Source organism: Colletotrichum navitas, assembly GCF_030913465.1.
Source record: "Colletotrichum navitas strain CBS 125086 chromosome Unknown LY79scaffold_14, whole genome shotgun sequence".
NCBI classification, from domain to species: Eukaryota; Fungi; Ascomycota; class Sordariomycetes; order Glomerellales; family Glomerellaceae; genus Colletotrichum; species Colletotrichum navitas.
Window position 1 is genome coordinate 236,624 of NW_026850560.1, and position 24,771 is coordinate 261,394.

General features: G+C 54.4%; 7 protein-coding genes across 7 annotated transcripts; 5 read left to right on the forward strand and 2 right to left on the reverse strand.

Moving 5' to 3' along the window:
• Nucleotides 1–155: 155 nt before the first annotated feature.
• On the reverse strand, nt 156–1,281 carry LY79DRAFT_667730 (FRG1-like family-domain-containing protein; the record flags this gene model as incomplete). The annotated part of the gene is made up of 3 exons (XM_060563426.1): nt 156–588; nt 645–1,192; nt 1,240–1,281. The coding sequence occupies 3 exons, from the start codon at nt 1,279–1,281 to the stop codon at nt 156–158; spliced, it is 1,023 nt and encodes a 340-aa protein (XP_060416737.1).
• Nucleotides 1,282–1,286: 5 nt separating this feature from the next.
• Nucleotides 1,287–3,039, forward strand: LY79DRAFT_545949 (uncharacterized protein; the record flags this gene model as incomplete). The annotated part of the gene is made up of 4 exons (XM_060557203.1): nt 1,287–1,424; nt 1,488–1,640; nt 1,695–2,142; nt 2,203–3,039. Coding segments are annotated over 4 exons (1,187 nt in total), but the record flags the coding sequence as incomplete, so codon positions are not given.
• A 1-nt stretch (nt 3,040) lies between these two features.
• On the forward strand, nt 3,041–4,369 carry LY79DRAFT_545951 (uncharacterized protein). Its single transcript, XM_060557204.1, has one exon. It carries the CDS (start codon nt 3,371–3,373, stop codon nt 4,037–4,039), a length of 669 nt encoding a protein of 222 aa, XP_060416739.1. The 5' UTR covers nt 3,041–3,370; the 3' UTR covers nt 4,040–4,369.
• A 41-nt stretch (nt 4,370–4,410) lies between these two features.
• On the forward strand, nt 4,411–6,034 carry LY79DRAFT_545953 (uncharacterized protein). Its single transcript, XM_060557205.1, has 3 exons — nt 4,411–4,741; nt 4,870–5,031; nt 5,228–6,034. Exons 1-3 carry the CDS (start codon nt 4,519–4,521, stop codon nt 5,692–5,694), a joined length of 852 nt encoding a protein of 283 aa, XP_060416740.1. The 5' UTR covers nt 4,411–4,518; the 3' UTR covers nt 5,695–6,034.
• A 2,904-nt stretch (nt 6,035–8,938) lies between these two features.
• Nucleotides 8,939–12,035, reverse strand: LY79DRAFT_588371 (uncharacterized protein; the record flags this gene model as incomplete). Its single annotated transcript, XM_060560910.1, has 8 exons — nt 8,939–9,248; nt 9,303–9,790; nt 9,849–10,408; nt 10,472–10,753; nt 10,802–11,149; nt 11,206–11,748; nt 11,815–11,859; nt 11,933–12,035. 8 exons carry the CDS (start codon nt 12,033–12,035, stop codon nt 8,939–8,941), a joined length of 2,679 nt encoding a protein of 892 aa, XP_060416741.1.
• Nucleotides 12,036–14,476: 2,441 nt separating this feature from the next.
• On the forward strand, nt 14,477–16,922 carry LY79DRAFT_577723 (uncharacterized protein; the record flags this gene model as incomplete). Its single annotated transcript, XM_060559901.1, is given in 10 exon segments — nt 14,477–14,539; nt 14,684–14,742; nt 14,872–14,985; nt 15,109–15,120; nt 15,499–15,610; nt 15,946–16,068; nt 16,086–16,107; nt 16,235–16,367; nt 16,743–16,782; nt 16,896–16,922. 10 exon segments carry the CDS (start codon nt 14,477–14,479, stop codon nt 16,920–16,922), a joined length of 705 nt encoding a protein of 234 aa, XP_060416742.1.
• Nucleotides 16,923–21,601: 4,679 nt separating this feature from the next.
• LY79DRAFT_588372 (uncharacterized protein) lies at nt 21,602–22,594 on the forward strand (the record flags this gene model as incomplete). The annotated part of the gene is made up of 2 exons (XM_060560911.1): nt 21,602–21,839; nt 22,215–22,594. 2 exons carry the CDS (start codon nt 21,602–21,604, stop codon nt 22,592–22,594), a joined length of 618 nt encoding a protein of 205 aa, XP_060416743.1.
• Nucleotides 22,595–24,771: the final 2,177 nt, after the last annotated feature.

A 24,771-nucleotide genomic window follows, 5' to 3' on the forward strand; every position in this document is an offset into this window, starting at 1 on the left:
AACGGAAGAAAACAAAAGAAGAACCAAAAGAAAAAGAAAAAGAGAGGATTTGAGTGAATGATGCCTTTTTGGTCTCTTGATATCTGTGGTTCTTTTCGCCTGGGTATCATTTGCCTTCTTTCCCCTAACCAAACTGACGAAGCCGCGCGACACTTTTAGCCGTATTTGTCGTGTTTCCCCTTTACTTTCAGCATAAGCAACTGTTCGTGATAATCACCCTCCCTCCTCGCTCTCTTCAGTTTTCTCACTTCATCATCCTCGAGCCTACGGCCCACAGCCTCTTCAAGTTCCTTGCGACTGATCTTCTCCTTTGCCTTCTCCTCCTTGCTTGCTTTGAGCCTTGGCTTGAACCTTGCCTGCATTCTGATACGCCACGTGGTGTTGAATGTGATGGACTCCTCATCGCCGCGGACGTCAAACGTCGTAACGTTAGGCTTCGGTGGCTTGACGGTGAGGAAGGTGTCGCGCAGCGTCTGGATCTGGAAGGTGCCAGGGGTGTCTGCTGTCGCAATGATGTTGAACGATTCGAGGGGCGACACCGCGGCCGATGTCGCGGACAAGATGCCGTTCTTGTCGCATCCCAGATACCTGCTATACGTTAGAACCCGGGCCTCAATGGTGACCGGCCACTTCTTCACACTTACTGCCCGTGGTGGCCCTTGAACCTATATTGTTCCGTCCCCGTTATCCTGTTCGCAACCCACACTTGTCGCACGTCATGCGGCTCCGCCGTCGCCGGGTTCGCGTCGACGATATTCTCGATCCCCAGCGTAAACACCTTGCCAACGGCGTCGCATGCCAGTGCGGTAGGGGGGTCCGTCGGCAGCACGAACATGATGGGCCCAACGACATCCGGCACAGCATCGGCAGCCACCCAGCTATCGTCATCGTCCGCATTCTCTTCCGTGCCTAAGGCACTGTTGGCACGGACGACCTCGCCGCTATGTACATTGCGCTCCTGGGCCTCAGCCTCCGTGCGCTTTCTCTTCTTGGGCTTCTTGTCGCCCTTGAACGATAGGGGCTTGACCATTCTTGAGTCTCTCTTGTGTGTTGCGTCTCGGTTAAAAGTTGGGTCTCGATGAGGAAGGAGGTTGTTGATATTGTGCGATTTTCGGCGGGCTCCGGTGCCGAGTATGGCAGCTTCGAGAGGTGAACTGGCGATGGGAAGCTCCAGTGCTGGAGTAAAGAATGCCTGAGATGGTGTGATTACGTAATTGTTAGACAGTGCCCCTCCCCCACCTCGAGGACCGTGTCTGGCAGGTGGTATTGGTATTCGGACATCTTGTCGATGCGCCCACGGTTTAATTGTTTGTTCACTCATTTCGTTCTTTCCCAACAATCCAGACTTGAACTACGCAGTAGGACAGCCATGATGGTTCGGATCGCGCACCCAGTCGTTGTGTCACTGGGCGACCTCAAGCAGGGTAAGAGAGTTCCATGGCTCCATGAATCGGAGCAATAACTTACATGTGACGACCATGTTGCAGGCAACATTCCCTTTGGGACGCTCGAGGAAGCTTTTGGGCCGGAATCTTTAGGTATCCTGATAGTTAAAGATGTACCTTCCGAGTTTAGTCACTTGAGACACCAGACACTGTCATATGCTTCTTACCTGGGCAATCTGCCCGAACATGAACTTAGTATGGAGATGAAATTCCACCCTGCTGCAGGATCTCTTACTGACATATGAACAGAAAAGCTAGAGAATGAAAAGGCCAGATACCTAACAGGCTGGTCTTTAGGGAAAGAGACACTCAAGAACGGACAAGTTGACACGTTCAAGGGGTCATACTATGCCAACTGTGCATTCTACGTTGATGCCACGCTTGACTGTGCCAAGCCAACCGCCGAGTTCAACACTGATAACTTCCCCGAGTACCTGTCGCCTAACGTATGGCCTGCGCAAGACGTACTTCCTGGGTTTAAGCCTAGCCTCGAGAGCCTGTGCCGCGTCATCATCGACACTGCGGTCCTCGTTGCCCGGGCTTGCGACAGATACGCCGAATCCGAGATACAGGCATATACCAAGGGTTATTTGGAGCACGTTGTCAGCACGTCCAACACGACGAAGGCGCGCTTGTTACACTATTACCCGCAGACACAGGAAGCGATCTCTAAAATCGGTGCCGCCGACGATGACTGGTAACATAATCCCTCTAAGCGGCCTCCTGGAAATCCAGCTAACGCGCGCGGGGTGGAAAGGTGCAGCGTTCATGTTGATCACGGATGTCTCACTGGTTTGACGTCGGCCATGTTCATCGACGAGAACGAGACGTCAACCGCGGTACCAGAAATCACAAACGACAAGTCTGCAAGCCTGCCACCGCTCGCCGAGCTAGCAACGTCACCCGACCCGGCTGCTGGGCTATACATCCACTCGAGAACGGGAGAGACAGTTCAAGTCAAGATCCCGCGGGATTGCATTGCATTCCAGACGGGGGAGGCCCTCGAGCGCATCACGGGCGGCAGGTTCAAGGCGGTTCCGCACTTCGTGAGGGGCGTCAGAGCGTCAGTGAGCGACGGCCGGGTTGCGCGCAACACGTTGGCTGTTTTCACTCAGCCGAACCTCGGCGAGGAGGTCGACATTGAGCAACACATAACGTTCGGCGAATTTGCGCGGGGCATCGTGGCCAAAAACACCGTTTCTTAGGAGGGGAGGTGGTGTTTGATGCGAGAGGTTGAATGAGACCGGCGCACATTGCAGCAAAGAAAGACGAGGGGTCGGCTCTTGAGTTGTTCCGGCATGAGGAGGGTGCAGAATCGGGTGAAGCCGACTCGCGGTTTGGACTTGTCAAGTATCCGGGCCACTTGGTGGGGCCCGCGAACATGGAGGAGCATGGAGCCACCAAGGACCCCGGCAGGCCCGGAGCATGCTGTATGGTTTGGTTTGTTGACAGATGTGCCAAGTCGAAACTGGGAGCTGTAGGATTGCATACCATACTGTCATGCTAGTCCAACGGGATACGCAGTTCGCTCAGAAATAGCGCATGAGATTGGTAGAGTTGCGTGATGTTAGCGGCCTTCTCCATGTTCTCAGTCAGCAAAGTTTCGTGACCGCTTGCATCATTGTTTCGCAAAACCTTACCATCAAGTTGATACCTACGGAGTATTATTGCACAACTCTGTTGATAGTTAGAGCTACCCCGCCCCGTCTGCTCCAATGGGAGAGGAGGGGCTTTTTCGTCATCACCCAGGGCTGCTGCACATAGCGTAGTTGGCCCATCGTACTAAACCTCAGTTTCGACGCCCAGCCATCGTCACATCCCCATCCTCCATCAAGCCAATACTCACCGACAGAGCCACCATTTCAGCAACACACCGCCGACGAAGCACCACCCGCCCATCCCGATTTCACTCCTCACCACCCACAATGGCCGTGCCGCCCAAGTTTGCAGCCCACAAGCTGACCTTCGCCCCCCCCAAGCCCCTCACGGACGGCGTCCCCTCGCAACCCCACACCATCGAGCTCTATCTCGACTACGTCTGCCCCTTCTCGGCGAAGCAGTTCAAGACCTTCTACCACGAGGTCATCCCCGCCATCCGCGCGAACCCGGCCTGGGCGTCCAACGTTCAGGTCATCTTCCGCCAGCAGGTCCAGTCGTGGCACCCCTCGAGCACACTCGTCCACGAGTCGGCCATCGCTGTCATCAAGGTCGCGCCGCACAAGTTCTGGGAGTACAGCGACGCGCTCTTCAAGGTGCAGGAGGACTACTTCGACGCCAACGTCGTCAACGAGCTGCGCAACGACACCTACCGCAGGCTGGCCAAGCTCGCGGCGTCTGTGGGCATTGACGGGGACAAGGTGCTGCAGCTGCTCCTCGTGTCGGATAAGCCTCGCAGCGACAGCGCACTGAGCGTCGGCGCACTAAACGCCGGCAACGGCGTGACGGCCGACTTCAAGGTGCTCATCAAGCTCGCGCGGTTGACGGGCGTGCACGTCAGCCCAACGGTGCTGTTTGACGGATACCCGAGCAACGAGATCAGCTCCGGGTGGACGCCGGACCAGTGGAAGGAGTGGCTACAGAAGAACATTGTTTGACTCAGAGGAGATACTCGGCAAGCCGCAGTTCAGGGACATCGGCTCTAAGAGAGATGCGTGGTTGGTTAGTTGGAGCGTTCAACCCTGCGTGTAGAATAGCCGACTATGATGTAAGTGGCCTTGAGTTAACATTGCACCCAGACCAGTCCGTAATTCAAGAAGTTCAAACAAGTCGTTTCGAGTGCTTCATGGCGACAACTTCTCGTCGAAGTGTTGGTTCAGGGATGAAAGACGGTTGAAACAGTTTATCAAAAAATGTTTTAGCGAGGGGATGGCAGCTCAGTAGGCAATTTAGGTGTGCCGCGTCGCGTAGACGAAAAAAAGATAGGCAGGGCCCAGCAGGGCAGCGCAGTGACCTCACCCACCACGGCATTTCATCTCACCAAACTCTCACTCTCCCTACCTACCTACCCAACCCGTCCACAACCACTCACTCTTCACTCTCACTCTCGCCCTCGTCCCCATGGGCATCCATCACAATGCCCCTCCTCAGGCTGCTTCTTACACGCGCCTCTCTGTCGAGAGCACAATCCCTGCCTTCCCTAAGATCATGCACGCCGGGCGTTTTCCTTCAGAAACCTCTTCAGTTCCGACAGCAATGTAGTCCGAGACGGCCCTTCGCCTCTGCCGCCCCGAGTCCCGGACCTCGGACTGCGTCAAAACCCACCGGCGCCGGAGGCTCTGCCCGGCCCGGAAGTGACCGTATGTGTATCGCCCCATGATTTTTACCGTTCGTTCGAGCAACCCCTCCCTCCGAAGCGAAGCCGAGGGTGGAGTTCCGCATCTTGCCGTTACAGACGCTGATTGTATACCTACCTACGCATTGACAGAGCTGCCCGAGAGACTCCTCATCTACCACGCCGGCACCGGCCGGACAGCATTCCTGGCCTTCTGGAAGATCACGAGCGTCTTTTCGTGTGCCTTTTTTTGCCTCGTCGCCGCGCCTAGCTACATCCGCGCTGAGGACAAGACGCTCACTGAAGCTGCAGGGCGTAAGTGTGCCCCTCGTGCACATTTCATTCGCGTCCTCAGCCCCTACCTCACCTTTCTTCCTCACAGCCCCCTTTTTCTTTCTTTCTTTCTTGTCTGTCACAACCCACACCCAAAACACCCTCGTCTGTTTTTGCCGCCTGAACCCCAAGGCCCATCAATCGAGATGTTCCTCCGACATCGCTAACAACCACCCAGTGGCCGCCTGCGGCATCATCCCCCTCCTCTTCGTCGCCTACACCTCGGCCCCCTTCGTGACCTACATTTACCTCCGCCTGCCCCCGTACGCGCGGCAGTCGCGCGCCCTCCTCGAGCGTTACGTCCGCACCCTTCCGCCCACGGCCCAGCTTGAGCTCGGCACCATGGGCCTCGCCACCCGGCCCAGGACGACCCTCGTCTCCGCCGCCGACCTCCGCCCCGTCTCGCCGCAGGCGGCTGGCGGGGGCCTTGCGACGCGCCTCGGCCTCGTCACGCACGTCCGCGACGTCTCGGCTCTCATGGCGAAGCGCAAGTGGCACCACTACCGCCCGGTGAGCCGGTTCGGCATCCGCGAGGATGTCGCCTCCGGTGGTGGCGCTAAGAGCGGCGGCAAGAGCGCTAGGTACGGCGCCAAGGATGGCTGGGTCTGGACCATTGTCCGCGAGTCGCTGGGTAAGCGCAAGTAAGTTGTCCTGGCTCGAGACCCGGCCGGGGTGCCCTGCCAGAGCGGCAATGTGTATGATTCATATAGAAAAGGGATGGATTGTAGGATTTGTGTATATTGGGTGTACTTGACATAACTACAGTGTCCGGCCCAGAGAAAAGAGGGGGACGTGAAGACAACAGCTCCGTGTATGTTTTCAGAGACCGCCGCCACACCTCCTTCCAAAGAGACAATCTAGTGTACTAGTCATTGTACTTTTACTTTGCCACGGCCCAAAGATTTCACGGAAGACCGCCCCCTCAGGAGGGAACCTAACTATAATTTACTTTACACTTGTTAAATTAAAAACAAAAACACATGACCTAGTGTGTCACTGTATATCAGCTTGCCCATTATAAGGATACCGTGGAGCCGAGAGGCGACAATCGGCCTGAATCATGTCGTCGGATTGCCGCCGCCATCGATGTGCTGTTGCCTACGCAAGATTGTATGCCGCTCGCTCGCTCGCTCGCTGACACAAGCCTTACCTCAAGTATATTTCGTTTTACAAACCGGCTCCTTCCCTGGAAAACCCCTGTGCGCCACGTACCTGCGTCCGCCACATCACTCATCGCTGAAAATGACGTCCCCTCCGATAACCTCTCGATCACCCACCCCTACCCCCACCCGCGGGACGCCGCCGCCGCCGCCGCCGCAACGACGCTGTATTACATGGCCCTCGATGTGCGCAGGCGTCGAACGGTCCCTCAGAGTTCACTGGGGTCCCCCATCTTCATGTGTTAGCCCTCTTATACAAGAGAGGCCTATCTTTTGTAACCTCCTTCCAACCTTTTTAATCTGTCCACCGTGCCCAGAGCTCTGCCGCAACAAACAAGAGCTAAGGACGGGAAAATATTGAAGGGAGAAAGGGAAACGACACCTGCCCTGCGTGAGGCCCATGACTGATTGAAATTGTGACGCTGCGGCAGAGGGACAAAGGCCAGACACCACCAGACCCGAACAGAGGGGCGGCACAGAAAGAAGGCCGTGCCATGTTTCGCAGGCGTGGGTGTCGAGTCTCAATACAAATCAATTCTACGTATACAAGCGCATACAACGCATACGACAAATCTTCAGCCACGGCGATGTCCCAAAAAGAAATAGGTACACCGGACGAGGGGCGGGGATGGCCGTTGTTTCATCAGAAGAACGGGGGGGGGGGGGGGGGGAGAATAATTGGGATGAAAAGAGACCGGATCTCGGGACTGTCGTCGGCCTTGGGGTAGGGGATGGGTGGGACACAGGGGAGGGAGGATAAGAAAAAAGAGTGAGGCACTTGGGGGTTAGCACCTGCATGCCGCGCTAATTCCCTTTGTCGGAGACACGTTAGGGGAGCCCGGCATGGCATTGCAGCTAGATGCATTGTCCGTTAGCAACACGGAAAAAACGTGTCATCTCAACCCTTGCATAGTAGAGACGCCGGGATCTCATCATTGCTGCTGAGCTGATGAAAAGGGGAGGAGACGTCAGCGTTCACACCCCTCTCCCCCTTCCCCCTCTTTTCTCGGAAGAGGACGTTGTTGTTCAACATGCATCTCCAACATCTCCAACAAGGCACCACCTTAAGGCTGGCTGCCCAGGTACCTTATGTACCTGGCCCCGGCCCCGAAACATGAGACAGAGATGTCCATGCTACTACCGGTACGCTTTACGCCTACCTACCATCGCGTAACGCCGATCCGACCAAACTACCTGGTCCGGCCCCTCTGATCCGTTGAACAACAACAGTTCTCGACCTGTCCGTCAGCCGAAAAGTAGACCTTTGCGGATGCAGGGCTACGGCACGTAAATCTTCCCCACCCCCCACCCGCCCCCCCGGGGACAATCAAAACGTCGGCAAACCACAACGGCATCGAAACAGGTAGGCGTCAGCAGCAAGCCAGAATAGATGCTTCGGCTCCAGCACACCTGTTGCATTCTTAGGTCCAACCACCAACGGTTCCCAATCAGATCGACCCCACATATCCACCGCCCTTTTTTCTTCTGATCCAAGTGTGAGGTTACAGCTCCCGTTTGAAGCATCCGACATCCGGTTCCGGCTTTCCGCCACACCTGTTACATCGCCGAATTCCCTACGGCGTCTCTCTCGGCGCGGGCTATTGACAGGTCAAGGATCCCAGCCGCTAAGTATACTTATTTTGAATAGTCAGTGGTAGCAGATGAACTTTTCCCTTTCTTTGTTTTTTTCTTTTGTTTTTGTTCATTTTTATTTTTTAGGAATAACTACTTCCCGTTGGTAAGCTCGTTTCCCTCGGGGTTGCCCAAAATGAAAGTAAGCCCCATCGTGATCCCCCCAAGCGGGACAGATGGGTAGTCCGCATTCAAGTTGAGACCACCTGTCTGTATATGGTTTCTTCAGCTCGAACGTGCGGTTAAACGAAGCCGGGGGCATGTCCAACATTAGGTACAGCGGCCAGTCACCTTAGTGGCTGGCTTGACTTTGCGACCGCTTCTGGGAGTTCCTTGGCACCTCTTCCCTGCCAAGCCGGAGTACACCAGATATTGCCTAGCTCGATAGATTCCCTCCCTTCTTGGCCAGAGGCTAGTCATGGCGTTGTGTCATGATGTGAAATGCTGGGATGCGCGCAAATGTGGTATCATGTCCGTACTAACTAGTTCAATCCCAAGAACACAACTTTTGTCTCTCGCTCTTTCTTTTCTCTTACATGTACTTTGGGATTTCCATGGTGGACAATAAGCAAATAAGGCTCCTTTCAGTGCCGAGATGCGCGCTGTCAGTCCAATCAAAAGAAAACATGCCAGATATAGTAATACAGCCCTGAGTACGGATACAGGGACAGCACCCCCCCCCCCCCCCTTCCGCCTCGTCTGTTCTTTTCCATCCTCGAACCGTATAAAAAAAAACGCCTCTTTGATGTCCCCGTTGTCGGTTGGGGCCATGCTTCTCAATGTCATGAGTGATGCCGGCGCCCAACTTGGATCTTCAACCATGTTTCCCTTCCCCTCATTTTCATCGTAATCGTGTACATGTATTCGTCGCGAGAATAAACCGTGTATGAGGCCAAGGACCGTGAGAACCGAAAATCCAAGATATGTACGTATGAATCGATTTGCTGCTTGTTTTGTGGCAGAGATACTCTGCGATGTCGTGAACCCGTGCCGTGTCGATTGCAGGACAGCCCTGTTGTACCAAAGTTGTGGCAAAGGATATTCGGTGTTTGTCGACGAGGTCAGGTAACTTTGCAAATATCAATTTCGTGAGCGGCTCATCGCCGCTTCATCATAGGACCACTGCCATCGTAGTCCCAGGCCCGCTTGAGACCGCCTTCGTAGACACTAGCTACGGACTCTTGCCACATGGCTGGCGAGACAAATGTCTGCACTGGCGCAGCTGAATACTGCTGTGCCATTTGTTGAGAGACCACTGGCAGAGTGGCATTGACAGCCTGAATGTCTTGAAGAGACGGGGCTTCGGGTGCACCTGAAGACGGAGAAACACTAAGCGAACTGGACTGGGGAGGGAGCGTCGAAGGCTGTGGTTGGACCTGGGGCGTACCGAAAGACGTGTTCCATTGCCTTGAAGACTCTGTTAGAGGACCATCTCGCCACAACAGGGTACAGCAAACTTACTCAAAAATACGTGCGGGATTCCAGGCCGGCGCATCTGAAAGCGACATCGATTGCTGCAACCCCGGCGCTTGGGAACCTTGGTTGGCCATCATGACAAGCGACTGTATAGCAGGCGAGTCACCCTTGGTATCCACAGGCCCGGCAGAAATAGGAGGTGTAATGGGGTGGCTGGTATAACTGACTTGAGAATGCTGAAGGTTCTGAGTGTCCAGCTGTTGACCCAAAGACATAGTGCGACCCATACCAGGCCTGTAGCCCCGAGGAGGACTGGAATGGTTGGACGACTGAGGGCTGCCGTAAGGGAAACTTGGCTTGAGTACGAAAGGTTTTCTGGTATCGGCAGAAAATGCTTCGCGTACTGCGTCCACTTGCTTCTGCAGATCCGCCATTGGCCAAGCCGTCATAACCCTCTCAAGGACTCGCATGTGCCGTGTGAAAAATTCGCGAGCGTCAGTGTTCAGATCGGGATCTGGCGAAACAACAGCTACCTGAAACACCACCACGTTAAAACAATGATTGATAGGGAAGCGCAGGAGTGACTCTCACCAAATGCAGAACAATGCAGCAAAGGCCGCAGTAAACGGTGAAACTGAACCCACGGAGCATGCATTGCAGGCCGGGGAGGCCAAAAGAGTTCAGAACTGCCTCCTGCAGCCGACAGAGTGCCTTGGCAGCCGAGTAGCAGATCATCATATGCTGTTTCCATTGACCATCCTGTCCGTTAGGGTCGAGGAAGTTGAGCTGAGGTCGATGAAGCAGAATCAAGGTCAGGTAGTAGTAGGAGTGCATATTCCCGATGTATGGCGACGAAAGCCACGGCGGCGAACCGTCCGGAGGAAAGGTAACCGATAGATCTGCGGGGAGGTCGTTCAACCAAGCGTTTAGGGCCGGGTTGAGCTGCACAAACTCGGGATCAACGCCCCAGTCCTTCGTCTTCTTCTTCTTCAGATGGCCGTAAGCAGTGTTCATGCGGCTGACATTGCGAACGACTCGTGCAAAGTAGGTAAAGTTACGGGTGATGTGGTGCTCGGAATCGTCGCCGCCCGGGATGGGACGCGGAACACTGAAGTCGATGGAGTCTAACTCGACAGCAAGATCGGTTCGTCCTGCAATAGATATTCAGTAACTCGTCCGATAAGACAATATAGCAAGGGACCAAGAACACCGACCTTGGGGTGATCCAATCATGGTTTCGCAGACAAAAATTGCCTGCCAGATCCTACTCTTCATCTGGCATTCTGTTGGGGAAGAGCCACACGGCCGTCCAAGCTGGTGGTCCGAGTAATGCTCGTCCAGGCCGAGATCCTTACCCATTTGCACGCACTGTACGATTGTCATCCATGAGCGGTAATAGTAGCCGCGCTTCGGTGCTGCTTCCCTGGCTTTCAGAATGAGCAGCAACGCCTGAAGGGTGCTGAGTCTCGGTACGTCCATGAAAGAGTCAGCGTGTTCTGCGTCATGTCAGTAACAGTCCGAATGGGTGAACGGTGGGTCCGTACTCGTCGCCAAGGCAAGCCATTGCTGCCCTTGAGCAGGATCGTCAGCAAGTCTCCCACCCATGGCAAATAGGGCTTCGAGAATGAGAGGTGATATGGACTCCCGGTTGGTGTTCCATTGGTGATAGAACACGGTCTTGCTAAGAACGGGTACATAAGGATGCACATGGCTAAAGAATAGGTCGAAATAATGCATGACAGTCTCGTCGTCTGGCATTAATTCGGGGGGGATACGAATCTTCAGACCTGGTCCCGAGGTGATGGGCGGTAAGGCAGTCTTGAAATCTTCGGCGTCTTCAACGGCTGGCTCCTCGTCATGGAGGAAAGAGGCTTTGTTTCTCAGGTATGGCGCTACAGCAGCCCATTAGTTACCAACGTCAGGGTGGGCAGCAAAAGGATCGACATACCTGTCCCCGCCTCATTGACTTTCAGTGAGCCAAGAAGGTCAGCCAGATCGGATTGCTGATAGGAGCCGTCTTGGGAATATGTATCGGGAGGAGAATCTGGATGTGCGCTATGCTGAAGAGGCGGCGTAGGAAACACATTCTGGCCGGTGTAGGGCTGTTCCATCATAGACACCGAGGGGGACACCGTGGTATAGTGCAAGTTATGCTGGTGTGACGGCTGCTCAGAGTAGTGAACAGGCGGGAAGATGCTGGTATCCGAATATGCGTCCTGAGCAGCATACATGGACGGGTTGGATTTCTGCCCGCCGGACATCATCGACTGTTGCTGCATGGAGGCTTGATGGCGGAAGCTGTCTTGCAGTTGAGAGGGCGTCGTGGCGAATTCATCCCTGCCTGGCTCGTAACTGTCGGTGCCATCGTACTGGCCATTGGGACGAACACAATGAAGCTTGAGCCTGATGCATGCTGAGCAAGGCCAAGTGTTTGTCGTGGCCGCATCGCACTTGATCTTCCTTCTTCTGCATCCTTCACAAGCTCTCATCACTGAAGGAATATGGTTAGTTCATGTCCAGTTGCGCGCTGCTCAGCGGCGGGGGAGCGCGCGCGTACCCTTCAATCGTTTATGACGATTGTGCTCATCCACGAAAACATAGTCTATATGACGCTGGTTAGACGAGACTGCATGGACACAAGCCTAGATGGCAAAGGGCGGAGGTAGATGGCGCACTCTTCTGGGTTTCCCTCTGAGGGAACTGCTGTGGCGCAAAAGAGAAACTGCCCATCTGGGAGCTCTGAGGCAAGATGCGCCTCACGGACGGATCGTTAGACATGCCTGGCTGGATCGCGGGTGGTTCGGTATGTCTGGTAGCGGTGAGGTTGAAGACGTAGTCTCTGACGAAGAGCGGAGACAAAGAAGCAGCAGTTACATTCAAGCTCGCTGCTTGAAGGCTGGGTATGCGTGATTGGCGCCGACCGTCTCGGCCTGGCCGCGCACTCGGCGGGTCTTTCTCACTCTCACTCTCACTCTAGGTGAGCCTTTCAGTCCGGAAATCGTCGGCGGCTAAACAGTTGTGTCTTGTTGAAAATAGTTGTAGAGGGGAGGTTGAAGGAAAAGAAAGCACCCAGAGGGGAGTTGTGTCTCGAAATTCTATGGGAGCGCGAGCTGGGCTAGGAATTGTCCGGATTGGTGGGTGATGGTGAGGGGGGTATGCGGGAGAAGGTCAAGCCTTATTATGAATGGACGACAGGTCCCGGCGTGAGGCGTGAAGGGTTGACGTGGGTATGCCTGGACAAGGAGACGACCGGGGTAAGGAACAAGATCTGGGCTGGGTACATTGGCGCAGGCAGGGTCATCACTGCACTGGTAGGGTATAGGAGACGGATGTTCGATGATGGGTGCGACCAGGAGTCGACAGAGAGGAGAGGGCCGGGTGGGCAGGGTATGCTAGGAGCTGTGGAGGAGAGGAGAAACAGAAGAGGAGTGGGGACGAGAGAAAGTGTGTGTATGTGTGTACAGGGTTGAGGACAGGGTTGTGTGAAGGTAGTCGAAGCGTGGTTGTAGGGTAGTATTGTCGTAGGGTATTGGCGACGGAAACTTGGGAGAGCGTAGTGGACAATGAGTGAGCGCAAGAGACAGAGGGGCAGGGCAGTGAGCGCACCTCTATGCGTGTGTGTAGAGAGCGGAGGGGTGGGCGGGCGGGCGGGTGTGAATATCCAGGTGGATGCTGGAGTGTGGGCGAAGGGTTGGAGTGGAGGGTGGGAGGTCGCGCAATGCGGCGAAGACGTGAGCGGCAGCGCAGGCACACAGCGGCAGGAGCAACCCCAGGAACGGTACCCAAGTACTGTAGTCTGTCAGCCTTGAAAAAAGCAGCATCAATACCAGCACAGGCCAGGCAATGTCGCTCAGGACTTGGCAGAGGAGAGAGGCTTGGTGAAGAGAGCTAATAGTAGAGAGAGGGGAGTGGGAGGGAGAGGGAGAGGAAAAGGGCAAGGAATAGAGCGTGGCATTGCAGAACGGGATACAAGGAAGGACAGCATCGAAACACAGCAGCGCCAAACACCCTTCTCCATGTCTTGCCTTGGATGCAGTATCGTAAGGATCTCTCGCCTTGCCTCCTAGGCCGGGAGTGAAAACTCCCCTTTGCCTCGCCTTGCCTCACGCTAATCCACGAGACGTCGGAGCCAGAGCCAGAGCCAGGCCAGCGCGCAGGGCAGCATGGCTAGTCTAGAGGCCAAAAGGCCCTGTCGCAGGCCGAATCTGGTAGAGGAATGAAGGATCGGGCCAGGGGTTGCGAACGTTCTACGACCGACGACAGCGACGACGAACGATACCTGCTGCTGTACTATTCTACTCTCCTTTACCGGGCCCGTGGCTCGACACTTGCTCTGAAATTGGATCCGGCACGAGGGAAATGGCGTGGACAAGAGAAAAGAAATGGCTCCCCTATGCAAAGCAAAGAAGGGGGTAATACCCCACACCAATCCGGTGAGAGCCTGCATCCCCGGTACGTTAGGTAGTGTAGCCCTGGTAGACTACGTTCATCAGAGCGATGACAATGAGGAAACTGGCAGACACACAGACAATGCAATCCGAGCAGAAGAAGAAGAAGAAGAAGAAGAAGAAGAAGAAGAAGAAGAAGAGACGGACGACGGAACATTCTGTTTCTTTTCTTGGTTCGGACGGAGAAGGCGGGCGGGAGTGGGCGAGGTTCGAGCGATGTCACAGCCAGGGCAAGACGGAACGGTCAATTCAGAGCCACATCCTCCTTCTCTCGCATTTGCATGCCGCAAGTCTGTCGACGTCGTTTCGTCGCGGTAGGGCAGTTCGACTGCCCAGGGAGTGATCCTCGGCGTATGACCAAGGCCATCGACATGCATCACGGCAAGGGCGAACACAACTCCGTAAGGGCGTCGGAACCCACCTAATTCCCGGGACACGGCCTTAGTGGACCAGCTGAGTGCGTCTGCCCAATGTAGGCGCACGAGGCATGCAAGCTGCCTTGACTGTTGCTGGAAGTAAAAGTAAAATAAGAATAAAAAAAAAAGGGATTCATGAGGCGAAAGAGCAGTGGCGTTTGGGGTTTGACAGATGCGCGGGCGACCAATGCCGCTGTGAGGAAATCCTCCTCGTCTCCCTCCTCGTCGTGTCAGGTTGGCCGCGAAGGGTGAGAAAAAGAGGAGCAGTCCAGCTCCAGCTCCAGTAACTCGTACCGGGCCAGATGAGAGATACTGCAACGGACGCAGCAAAGGCGCCTCGCCTCGCCTAGTCGTCATGCCACGGCAGGGCAGTGTCACGAATACAGCGCTGGGGCCCACACTGCGCGAATACCTTTGGGTATGTACAAAGTACTCCGTACCTCGTCTGAAATAGCAAGCCGAAGAACATGACAGGTAACCCCCCACCCCCGGCAGCTGAAGTTGGACCTGTCCGTTCCTCTTTACTACAGAGACAGCAGGGGGAAGATACATGTCACTATAGGCTGAAATGGCGGTAGGGGCCAGCACCGCCAGTTGGGTCAAGGAACTAAAGAGAGAGAGGTGGGTAGGGATGTCACACATTCACTGATGTCCCATGTCATTATAATAAGTGGCCATGCTCATTCGATATTGATATCGAATTCCAACTTCCGTTCTTGATGGCGCATCATGGATGCGTATCCATTATAGATTGCCTCTGGCCGAGGTTTCTCACACTCAGTCGAGAGTCGTCTGTATCAATAACCATATTGCCCTCATGCTGGGTACCTCAAGCCAGGAGGAGCTCGGCTCATGGAAGCCAAGGTATCTTTCGTAAGGGTCACCATCCTGCCTGTCGCAGCAAGCACCCCCGACGACAATGGCCAGGTGAGATGCATGCCCGAGAAGGCGAGCCTGGCGATTCTCCATAACAACCACCTTGCAAAGAGCTCCTGTGTAGTAAGTAGGGTCGGAAGCAAACTAGCAAGGTGGATTAACATTGGCAAGGCGCGAGGCAGGACAAGGTGTGTGTACCCGTGCCCATAATTAAGCTCTTGCCGTACCTTACCCGTCCTCGCGCCCCTACGTAGGGCAACGGGTGGGTTGCGGCTGGAGGTCTGCGACAGAGTTTGAGAGCAGGAGGGCAGAACGGATACGGAGGCGATACCTGAGGCTTCGCCCCATGTTATCCTGACCTGGTGTGGACGGGTTCACCAACAAATGTGGTTCTCCCAGGAGTCCACGATGAGCGTCCACGACGGGGGGAGTGGGAGGTGGAGAGAGCCACGAGGCCCCTTTGCTACCTTTCTGTACACTAGACATGTTCGGATATGTTAGTAGAGACTCTGCTCGGAAGCCTGCTCCCTTGGCTGTGCGTGAGAGCTACGTAAACTACGACAGTGTCGGCCAGAACAGAGACGGACGTTCTGAGGTGTCTGTGCCGATCCTTGTATCTCGCTCTTTTTCTTCTTCTCCTTCTTCTCCTTCTTCTTCTTCCTTTAGGCTCCTAATGCCACTGTAGGACATGGAACGTCTTCCGACAGAGATGCTCAGGGTATTCTACAGCGATGGAGGCATGCCATTACAGCCAGATCTTGGGACCAAGGGCTAGCTCGTCCAGTTTAGCCGCCCAGACGCCCTTAGCCTAAGACTATGGCCTTTGGCAGACGTTGTCCCGTCTGCCGAGGTGCCAGCCAGGAGAAGAAAGAGCCGGTCGAAGACAGGCCGGCGGAGGAAAAGCGGGGGAGGCGGCCGTCATGCCTTGGGCGGAATGTCCCTTGACAGGTGGACGCTGAGGTTATTGGAGCTCGAGCAAGGCCCGGTGCCCAGAATGTCGTATGGCATCCCTGGCGTCGCTGCACGAGCTGGTGCGCGATGGCTACGAATAAGCGCACGTACTGTACGTACGTAAGTTCGTGCGATAGCGCCGTGTCAACGTTGTCAAAGGTACGAACATATCGAAGGCTAAACAAACAGTGTGCCGTGCCATGCCATAAGCTTGCATGGGGCCCGTCGGATAGGATGCGCAACAGTGACATGGGGCTGGGTGAAAGCTGACGATCCATTGGTACAGAGAGACGGCATCTGCCGTACCGCGGTAAGGTACCTCAGTTGCTGTGTCGCGGCGTGTGTGAGAAGTTGCTTCTGGCGCGGTGCATGAGGAACTCTACCTACCTAGTTTACCACGTTGTGTTTCCACTGCCCAGGTAGGTAGGTAGGTAGGTAGGAGTTTTGGATTGACTGCAGGCGTGAGATGTGGGCCCAATAGTCTCCACTACCCGCTTACCTTATCATTACAGGCCGGCTCGCACCTGCCCTAGGTAGTCCGTCTGGTTTTCTTTCCCCCCCCCCAATCGACTAAGATAGTGCTTGTCTTCCTATATCACAAGCTACAAGGACTAACACTGGCACTAAGGAGCCAAGGATTGACAGAACCCCGCCGCTGTTACTTGCCTCCAATGCTAGACTGGGAATTTGAGCCTGCCAATCTCATCACTCTGCAGGTTTGGTCTGCCTGCAAGCCTGCACACACACACACACACACACACACACACACACACACACACACACACACACAAAAGCCACGGTACTTGCCCACTCCCTACGGATTTACGGATATCCGTAAGGTCTTCTTGTGGTATTGCACGAACACACTAACAACACTTACCTACCTCGGCTTGGGTATACAAATGACAACATAGCGCAGAGGGCCATATATGGTTATTGTGATATAGGTACGTACTGTACCCTTCCTCCTCTAGGTACCTAGGTACTCGGCAGCTCTACATCCCAGATGTGATAACGCACCTTACCTCGCCGACTCATGGTAACAAACCACGCTAACCAGCACTCACCGTGCCGCTCTCCTCTCACCCCAAAGCCTGACCATCTCACCGTACCTTGTCCCTCAGTCGGGCCTGATCCTCTAGTGTACGTGTAGTGTAAGTTGGGCCCGTCCAGGATAGGTACTCGTGTCTTACCCCGCCTAGCTTTGGTTCCCTGTCCACTCCCCCTTTCCCCTCCTCACTTTCGCCCAACTTCCAACCGCTCCATTTCGCCAGGATCAGCCTTCCAGTGGATGCCGCTCGCATGGGACCTGAACCACCACCCCTACTGGGATTTGGTTCTGGAAGCCCCCGTCTGAGTACGTACATCGTACAAGTACGCGTACTCGCTAGGTACCTAGGGATATTGAAGACCCATCGTTGGATCATTGATGTGTGCTAGTTCTTTCATACTATGTACGTGTACGTAAACTAGGCAGGTACTTAGGTACTTACTAATCATGTAGGCACTATATGTAGCTCCAGAGTATGTGTGGTTAAGGCTTATTCTCCATCTCCCATCTCCTCATTATTCCGAGGAACTGGCTGTACCCATCAACTGCATACGGCTCTGGCCAAGCAAGTGCAACTCTCGTATACTCCGTACTAAACTACAAGGTGGTGGATAACCAAGGTCGTAAGAATGTAACATTGCGCCAACCGTATCCTGGTCAATAGGCCTACATCAAACAATCTCCTCAAATCGTCAGCTTTGCCATGCATGTCCGCTTGCTGCATTGGCCAGATTTATTCCCTTGCATAGTAACTTCACTACAGTCGTCGACGGATCGATGCGCATTATCTACGGCGAGACTTGGACACTTTGCGTTAGGTTCCTGAGCCCGGCGGCCAGCCATCCCGTCTTGTCACCTACCTAGTCGAACCGTTTTTGTGACTTTCAAGAAGATTCAGGCCTCGCAGTCGCCTTTCCGTCCGGTCGGCGCGAAACCAACTGGCACTCGCCCAAGCTAGTGTAGGTACGCCTCTCCCTTTTCAGTCTGCAGGTACTTACGGGCTTGCCAGCCTCCACCTGGTTCTACTCCGCACGCCATCCGTCCGATGTTTTGTTGGCGAGCCTTCCGATGTGGAACCAGTCATTTGTGGCAAAAAAAGCCTAGGAACCCGCAGCTCTGCCGTGTACACCAACAAGAGCTTCCCCGTGTAAGCTCATTATCAAACACCCCATCTTATCATCCACACGCTTGGAGGCACTGGGTGTCAGGGGATTACGCCACCCGATCAGGTGGACCGCTCGACAATGCCAAACGGGGGCTGTGGCACCCGGGTGACAAAAAACAGGATACCTTTTACTACCTACCACTACCTACCTTTATCACTACTACTACAACTACTATCACTACCGTAACAGGCTACCTAGCCCTTGATACGCTAAAAAAAAAAAAAAAAAAAGAAGAAGAAGAAGAAGAAGAAAGGCACAATTACAAGGCGCTTACCAAATTCTTGAGGCTAAAGGTATTAAATACAAGAAAAAAGAGCTGAGGAAGGGAAAATGACAGGCTATTAAATTAATAGTAGTTGTGGTGTTGTAGTGGTGTTGGAGAAAGGTATCCTGTTTTTTGTCACCCGAGTGTGTGGGAACCGAATCCAAGCACGACGGATTGGGATATCTTATCGATGAGCAACCAGCTCTTTCATCTTCAACTGCAACAACAGGCGAGGCGTAGGCCCTTTGCTTCGGAGCACAAACACAAACAGCTAATGACAAGACCAGGGTATACATTGTATACTGTACCCATCTCTCGAGCCTCCAGGGTTACAAGTAACGCTAGACGCATTGTTGTTGATGGATGTCGCTATATTCACTCGTGGCATAGAATAGGTGGCGTGATGCCGTTTGGTAGTAATAGGCTTATTATTCTCGGTATTCCATGCGGCAACCATTCCTCCACCCCCTGACGCCGTAAATGAAATGCCAGCAGCACCGGCCAGTCACGGACACACGGTCAGCAGGGGACCTGGTCGAAATAACGGAGAGGAGAAACTGGTAGGTAGTGTCATCATTCACGTGCTAAAAAGTTTACCGGTGGCCACTTGGTCCAACAGTATCACAGGCCTTTGGGATGGAACCTACCGAGGAACTCGACACTCATCACCCATGCCTTGAAGCCCTGCCACGGCCTGTTCTGCCCGGTCGAACCTGTCGTCTACTGCGCGGCCCAGCCTCCTCCGCCAGCACAGAACCAGTCCACCCAACCCTCCATACCAAGCTTGATCTGAAATGGATTCGTCGTTCATAGTTTAGCGTTCTGCGAACCTATTGGGCCTTTTGTATGTGGGCATCTTTATTCAAGATCGAAGGGGGCTTCTATGCACTGAACTGGCGCAATGGTGGTTTCAGGCCTCATCGGTCGCTCTCCCTGCATCCTGGGCCGTGTGTGCTTCGGATCCGAACTCTTGCCAATGAACCACGCGCCTAGCCCTGAGAGCGAGCATCTACCGGTATCACGTCTGGTTGTTCCTTTTCGCACAATCTGTTCCTGAAATCGTTCGTTCAGGGGGGGGCTCCTGCTCTCCGCCCCCAAGATCTCTGATGAGCGTGGCTGAATGGACAAGGGCAGGGGGCCATAGTGGGGACATCTTATGGCAACACGGCGGGGCGTGCTCACAGATAGAACGGTCCGAATGGGTATCCAGTTGCAAAGCCGGATGTACACTAAGGTGCTGCTGACCCATGTTCAGTCAGCATGTGGTGGTGGTGTTCGTGACTCGCATATGGAACACTTGCCGACAATGTGGCGATCCAACAATGCAGAGAGCTGATGATGGTGGCGGCGGCGAAGACAGCGACAAAAAGACTGGCCGAGTGCCCGTTGAATAATGAGGCAGGTGGACGTTATCAAGAATATTGCCATGTACCTACTACCTAGGCACGTGTCAAATGTTCGGCGCGGATGGGACAACAGATGATCGGCCGACTGTAACGGTTACGGTACCTGGAAGGCCAATCCCGTCTGTCCACTCTGGGGAAGCTTCAAAGAGTGCACCCGGGCACAGCCATACACTGTACACCGCCTAGCCTTTCACAAGATTCCCCACGACAGCTGCCAAAAGGAACGAAGGCGTGGTTGAAATTGTGAGCGGAGCTTCGATGAAGCGCTTCTGGGAGGCTTGCCGACTAGGTAGGGTCGTGGCGCTGCGGAATCGCATCTCATCTTGTTCTAATGCTTCCGTCATGCTTCTGGCAAGCTTCGAGAAGAACGAGAGAAGGCACCGCGCGCCGCGGAACGCCAAATCTCACAAGGCTGCCCAATTAGTACGCACACACCATTAAAAGTCCGCCTTGAGAGTCAAAGTAGATTGATCCTCCGAACGACAGGCGACCGAGGCGATGGGTTCGCGACCACGCGAACGGCGCATTTTACCAACGGAACGGCCCAACGTGGCCTTGGACATTAGTCTTCGTTAGGACCGTCCGAAAGGAGAGATGAGAAGGATATGAAGTCATAATGGGACTGCCCGAGCCGCGCGCAGTCTATCGGACTGGCCTGGGGATGCAAAAGGGCAATTTAACTTTTAACATGTCCCCTTGCAGGCCGGATCTTCTCCCCCCTCCTCCAGTCCAGGGTCTACGCGTAATCAGCCTTACGCTGCTGCTACCACGAAAAGGCCAGGCGCCTGAGATGATCTTAGCTCCAGAGTGAGCATTCGTCCGAAGGTGTGGTGACATGGGGGCGGGAGGGCGGTGCGGAAAATGGAAGATTCGCCGTCCTCCAGGCTGTCATTACAGATGGCATGCAGGAACATACAAGCCCACCAGGGCACATCCGCCGGGCCTAGGGTGTCTATGTGGGATCTTTACAGCAGAGGGTCCTTCAGAAGGGTTTGAAAGGAGGTGGGACGAGAACATACACCATTCGGCCTCACTTACCGTCTTATTCCACCAAGAGGTTATTTTGAATTTATTGGAGGATCACCGATAACCCTTTTTTGGTGGATCGCTGACGACACGGGGGCGGTAGGAGTGCGGCCCATACATTCGACGACCAATTCTGGAAAGTGAGGAGCAATATTGGGAGGTGCTTTCCTCATGATAATATTGGCGATTCATGCACTGTACCACTGAGGGCGCGATAGCTTATATAATCCCCGTCGGTTGCGGGGTTGTCTGGAGCCACTTGACCAAAAATATTGATTCCCTCAGGGCCGGTCATTTCTTTCCCATCCACCAACAAGTACGTCACTCAGGAAAGAAAGAAAGAAACCCACACTAAGAGTGAGTGGCAAGGAAAGTCGAAAAACGGCATCTTCGTATTTCGAGCCACAAACGACGAGAGGCCACCGACCAACATCATCCCAACGTTCCATCCGTCGCTACCGAACAGCAGGGGTTCAGGACGGAAAGAAAGGTACCTTCGGCAAGGCTACCTCGGTTTCTCTGTCGGGTTGGGGTTTTTCTCCCCCCTTTCAATCCTGTCACATATTGGGACTTTTGTGGCAGCCGGAAACGTATACCAAGATCGCAGCGGAGAACATTTGGGGATCACAGTTGATTGCGCTTGCCGGGGTGGCGACAGAAGCCACCGACTTGGCCATCTTTCCCCCCCACCTTCCAGGCAAAAGACAGCACCGGAACATCATTCTTGTCGCTTGACGCCATGGTCAAAGATCTTGACAACGCGAACCCGACCATTCTGAGCGCGGCTCAGCTGCCGACGCGTCAGAACAAGCGCACGGCGCCCAAGACCGGCCCCGAGCACATGTTTGACGACATCATTTACGCCAAGCCCTGGTACCTCAGTCAGCCCTTCTGTGACGATGAATCGCTATGGCCCGAAGCCGACGCCGAGCTTGACAAGTGGGCTCCTGAACCCATCGACGAGCAAGAAATCTATGGTAAGGCCTCCTTGTTTCCTTGCACCTGCCATCCGTTCCGTTGCATCGTTGCGCTCCTGAAGGAATATCGTGGAGTCATGTTATGGTTCCCAGCCTTGTCTGTCATACGCCTATCATCTGAGGGAGCAAAGCAAGGCAAGCGCCACTCCCTTGCCTGCCATCCACGTCGAGCCAGCCGTTTGTTGTTACCCATGCATCATGGCATCGGCATCTAGCTGCTTGATGGATGTGTGTGGGAGAGGAAGTTCGTCGTGACGGCGTTGTCTTCTCACTCAGCACCCCAAAGTGTCATTTCTTCCGGTCCAACTCGTGGTCGCTGCGCATTCCCTGTCAATATCCGCCCCTGAAGAGGATCACACAACTAATGTTTCATAGACTTGATATCAACAATATCTGATCCAGAGCACCCCCTCTCCCTGGGGCAGCTGGCCGTCGTTAACTTGCCTGACATCCACATCAGCCCTCCTCCCCAGGCGGGCGCCATGGACCCCAACAGGCTGGTTCAGGTTTTGGTTGAATTGACGCCGACCGTCTCACACTGCTCCCTCGCCACCGTGCTCGGCCTCGGCGTTCGCGTGCGCCTGGAGAAGGCATTGCCTCCTAACTGGCGCGTGGACGTCAGGGTCAAGGAGAACGCGCACGCCCAGGATGACCAGGTCAACAAGCAACTCAGCGACAAGGAGCGCGTCGCCGCTGCGCTAGAGAACGATACCCTAAAGGGGGTGCTCGATAAGATGCTTGAGACTTGTGTCTGATTGGTAAACAAGTAATTGCCTAGGTACCGGGCGTTCTCTCAGTATTGGACATGCAATACCAATGTCAAGATTCCATGGTTCCCTGAATAATGGCGGCATTCATTTGGCGGATTGTCGGATAAATCATCCGCTCCCGGGGGGGGCTTGTTCTTTTAAAAATAAATGATCGACCCTTTGCGCCAAGTTGAAGTAGAAAGTATTGCCATCTTAGCAGGGAGCATTCTATCGATTCTTGTGCCGTGGCAGACCAATATCTCAACCCTGACCTTTTCGAAGCTTTCCCTGGGGAAATAGATCTACAGGTACCACATTCATCCAACCATCAACTGCGACCTGGAATAAAGGCGACGGAAGGGGTCTTGCTCGCTTGACGAGATGCCAGTGGTCAGGGGCCAGTAATGGGCCTCTCTCCACCCGTGGAAGTCGGGAAACGGGGGTGGGCGGCGGGATCGACTGATAGTTCATGACTCTTGCAAACTCACGGCAAAGTTCCGAGTAGGGCTGTGCGGGCGTGAGGAGACTGTTGATTCTCTCTCACACACATCCACATCAAAACCCGCATGCTGAGTGGAGGTGGGCCATTGCTGGGTGGCATTGGCGAGTCGGATTGTCCGAGCAGCCATGATGGTGCGCAGAACGCATATACACTACTAGACTTGATTGAATGACTTTGACATCCAGACGTGCTCAAAACCCATTTGTCTCTGTGCGGTGTGTCAATGTCCGAATGGTGTTCGAGACAGCATACATTCGTTGCCAGTCCATGTTGGTTGACCAGTTTCAGCGACTTAGGCATGGACCATGCATCCCGGCCACGACTACCGCGACAACCGACCTGCTCGTCAATGCATGATATTGATGGAGGCACAAAGACACACCCGACAGGCTCGGAAAAGGAACTGGGAGACCTCGTGTGCCGGTATGAAGATCGGCAAATTATTGATTGTTACGTCCAAGGCAACGGGAGACCTTGGTCTTGCCGGTGTGGCGCGAGTGTACGGAGTACTTCTGACCAACTTTTTCCCGTCGTTCCCTTCTGTTGCGAGCGGCATCAAAACTTGCCTCGACGTTACATTGTGGCGCTACATCCCGCTTCGACCACCTGCGCGAAAAAGGGATGGCTATCCCTTCCGTGAACGAGGTTGAGCGTTGGTGGCGGTTGCAACGGCGAGTAGGGAAAAAAAATTGGAAAAAAAAAAAAAAAAAAAAAGGACAGGCCCTGTGTGAAGCAAGATCGATTGAGGGGAAGCGCCCGTCTGATCTGCGGAACCGGCGGGAGTGCCTCTCCCATGACGGCCCAAGCGCACTTGAGTCGCCGTGGACGCGGGACGCTCCTGTGGAAGGTCAGAGACTTGATATCGATGTCGATGCGTCATTGCATCGGGAATTCCGCAACCGAATGCATCTGTTGGGCGAGAAGGCTAGCTGCGAAGCACGGCATGCACTACATGGAAGGTCGTCCACGGGTGACAAGAAGGGAAGACAAACAATGGAAGCCATGCAGTCGCGTGTAAGTGGCTTGACGGAACCACTGCATCGTCTTCCTCATCGCCATCCTCATCACCGCCGACCATACCGACATCACGCCGACTGGAGGTATATCCTGTCCGAGGCGGAAGGTCGCACAAGAGCCACTCGCCGCATAGGCTACATGCAGCCCTTGTTTGCACACCCCTCCCCCCGGTTGGGGGTTTGACACGTGCTGCGCGCGCGCACAAGTATTAGAATCCAGTACAATGAAGGATGTCAAGACAACAGTGATGCAGGTCAGGCCACGAATGCCGCAGCGCAGCACCCTTTTCCAGAAGGAAGTTCAGCGCAGCACAACCCAATGGGGATGGCTCATACGCCCAACAGGGAAGTTACCGAATGAATCTGTTGAGGAACGGGGTGAGTTGGTTCGTGGGGTGCATGTACATCCGGGCGACGAGGGGAAGGGGGGGATGTGCCGAAGGCTGTCACGACGCGGCCACACCGGCAGGTCCCATGGGTATGTAGGTGGCATACCCGTAGATACCGCCCCGACAGTTGGTGTTACGGTGCCTTACCTTGTGTATGCAAGGTAGCGATGTGGAATCACGGACAAATTATAAAAGGTGGTGGACTATGGTCGTGTTTACACACCAATCAGAGTCAATTCAGCCGAGGGCCCATCTATCCGTGCGAGGCATGGCTTA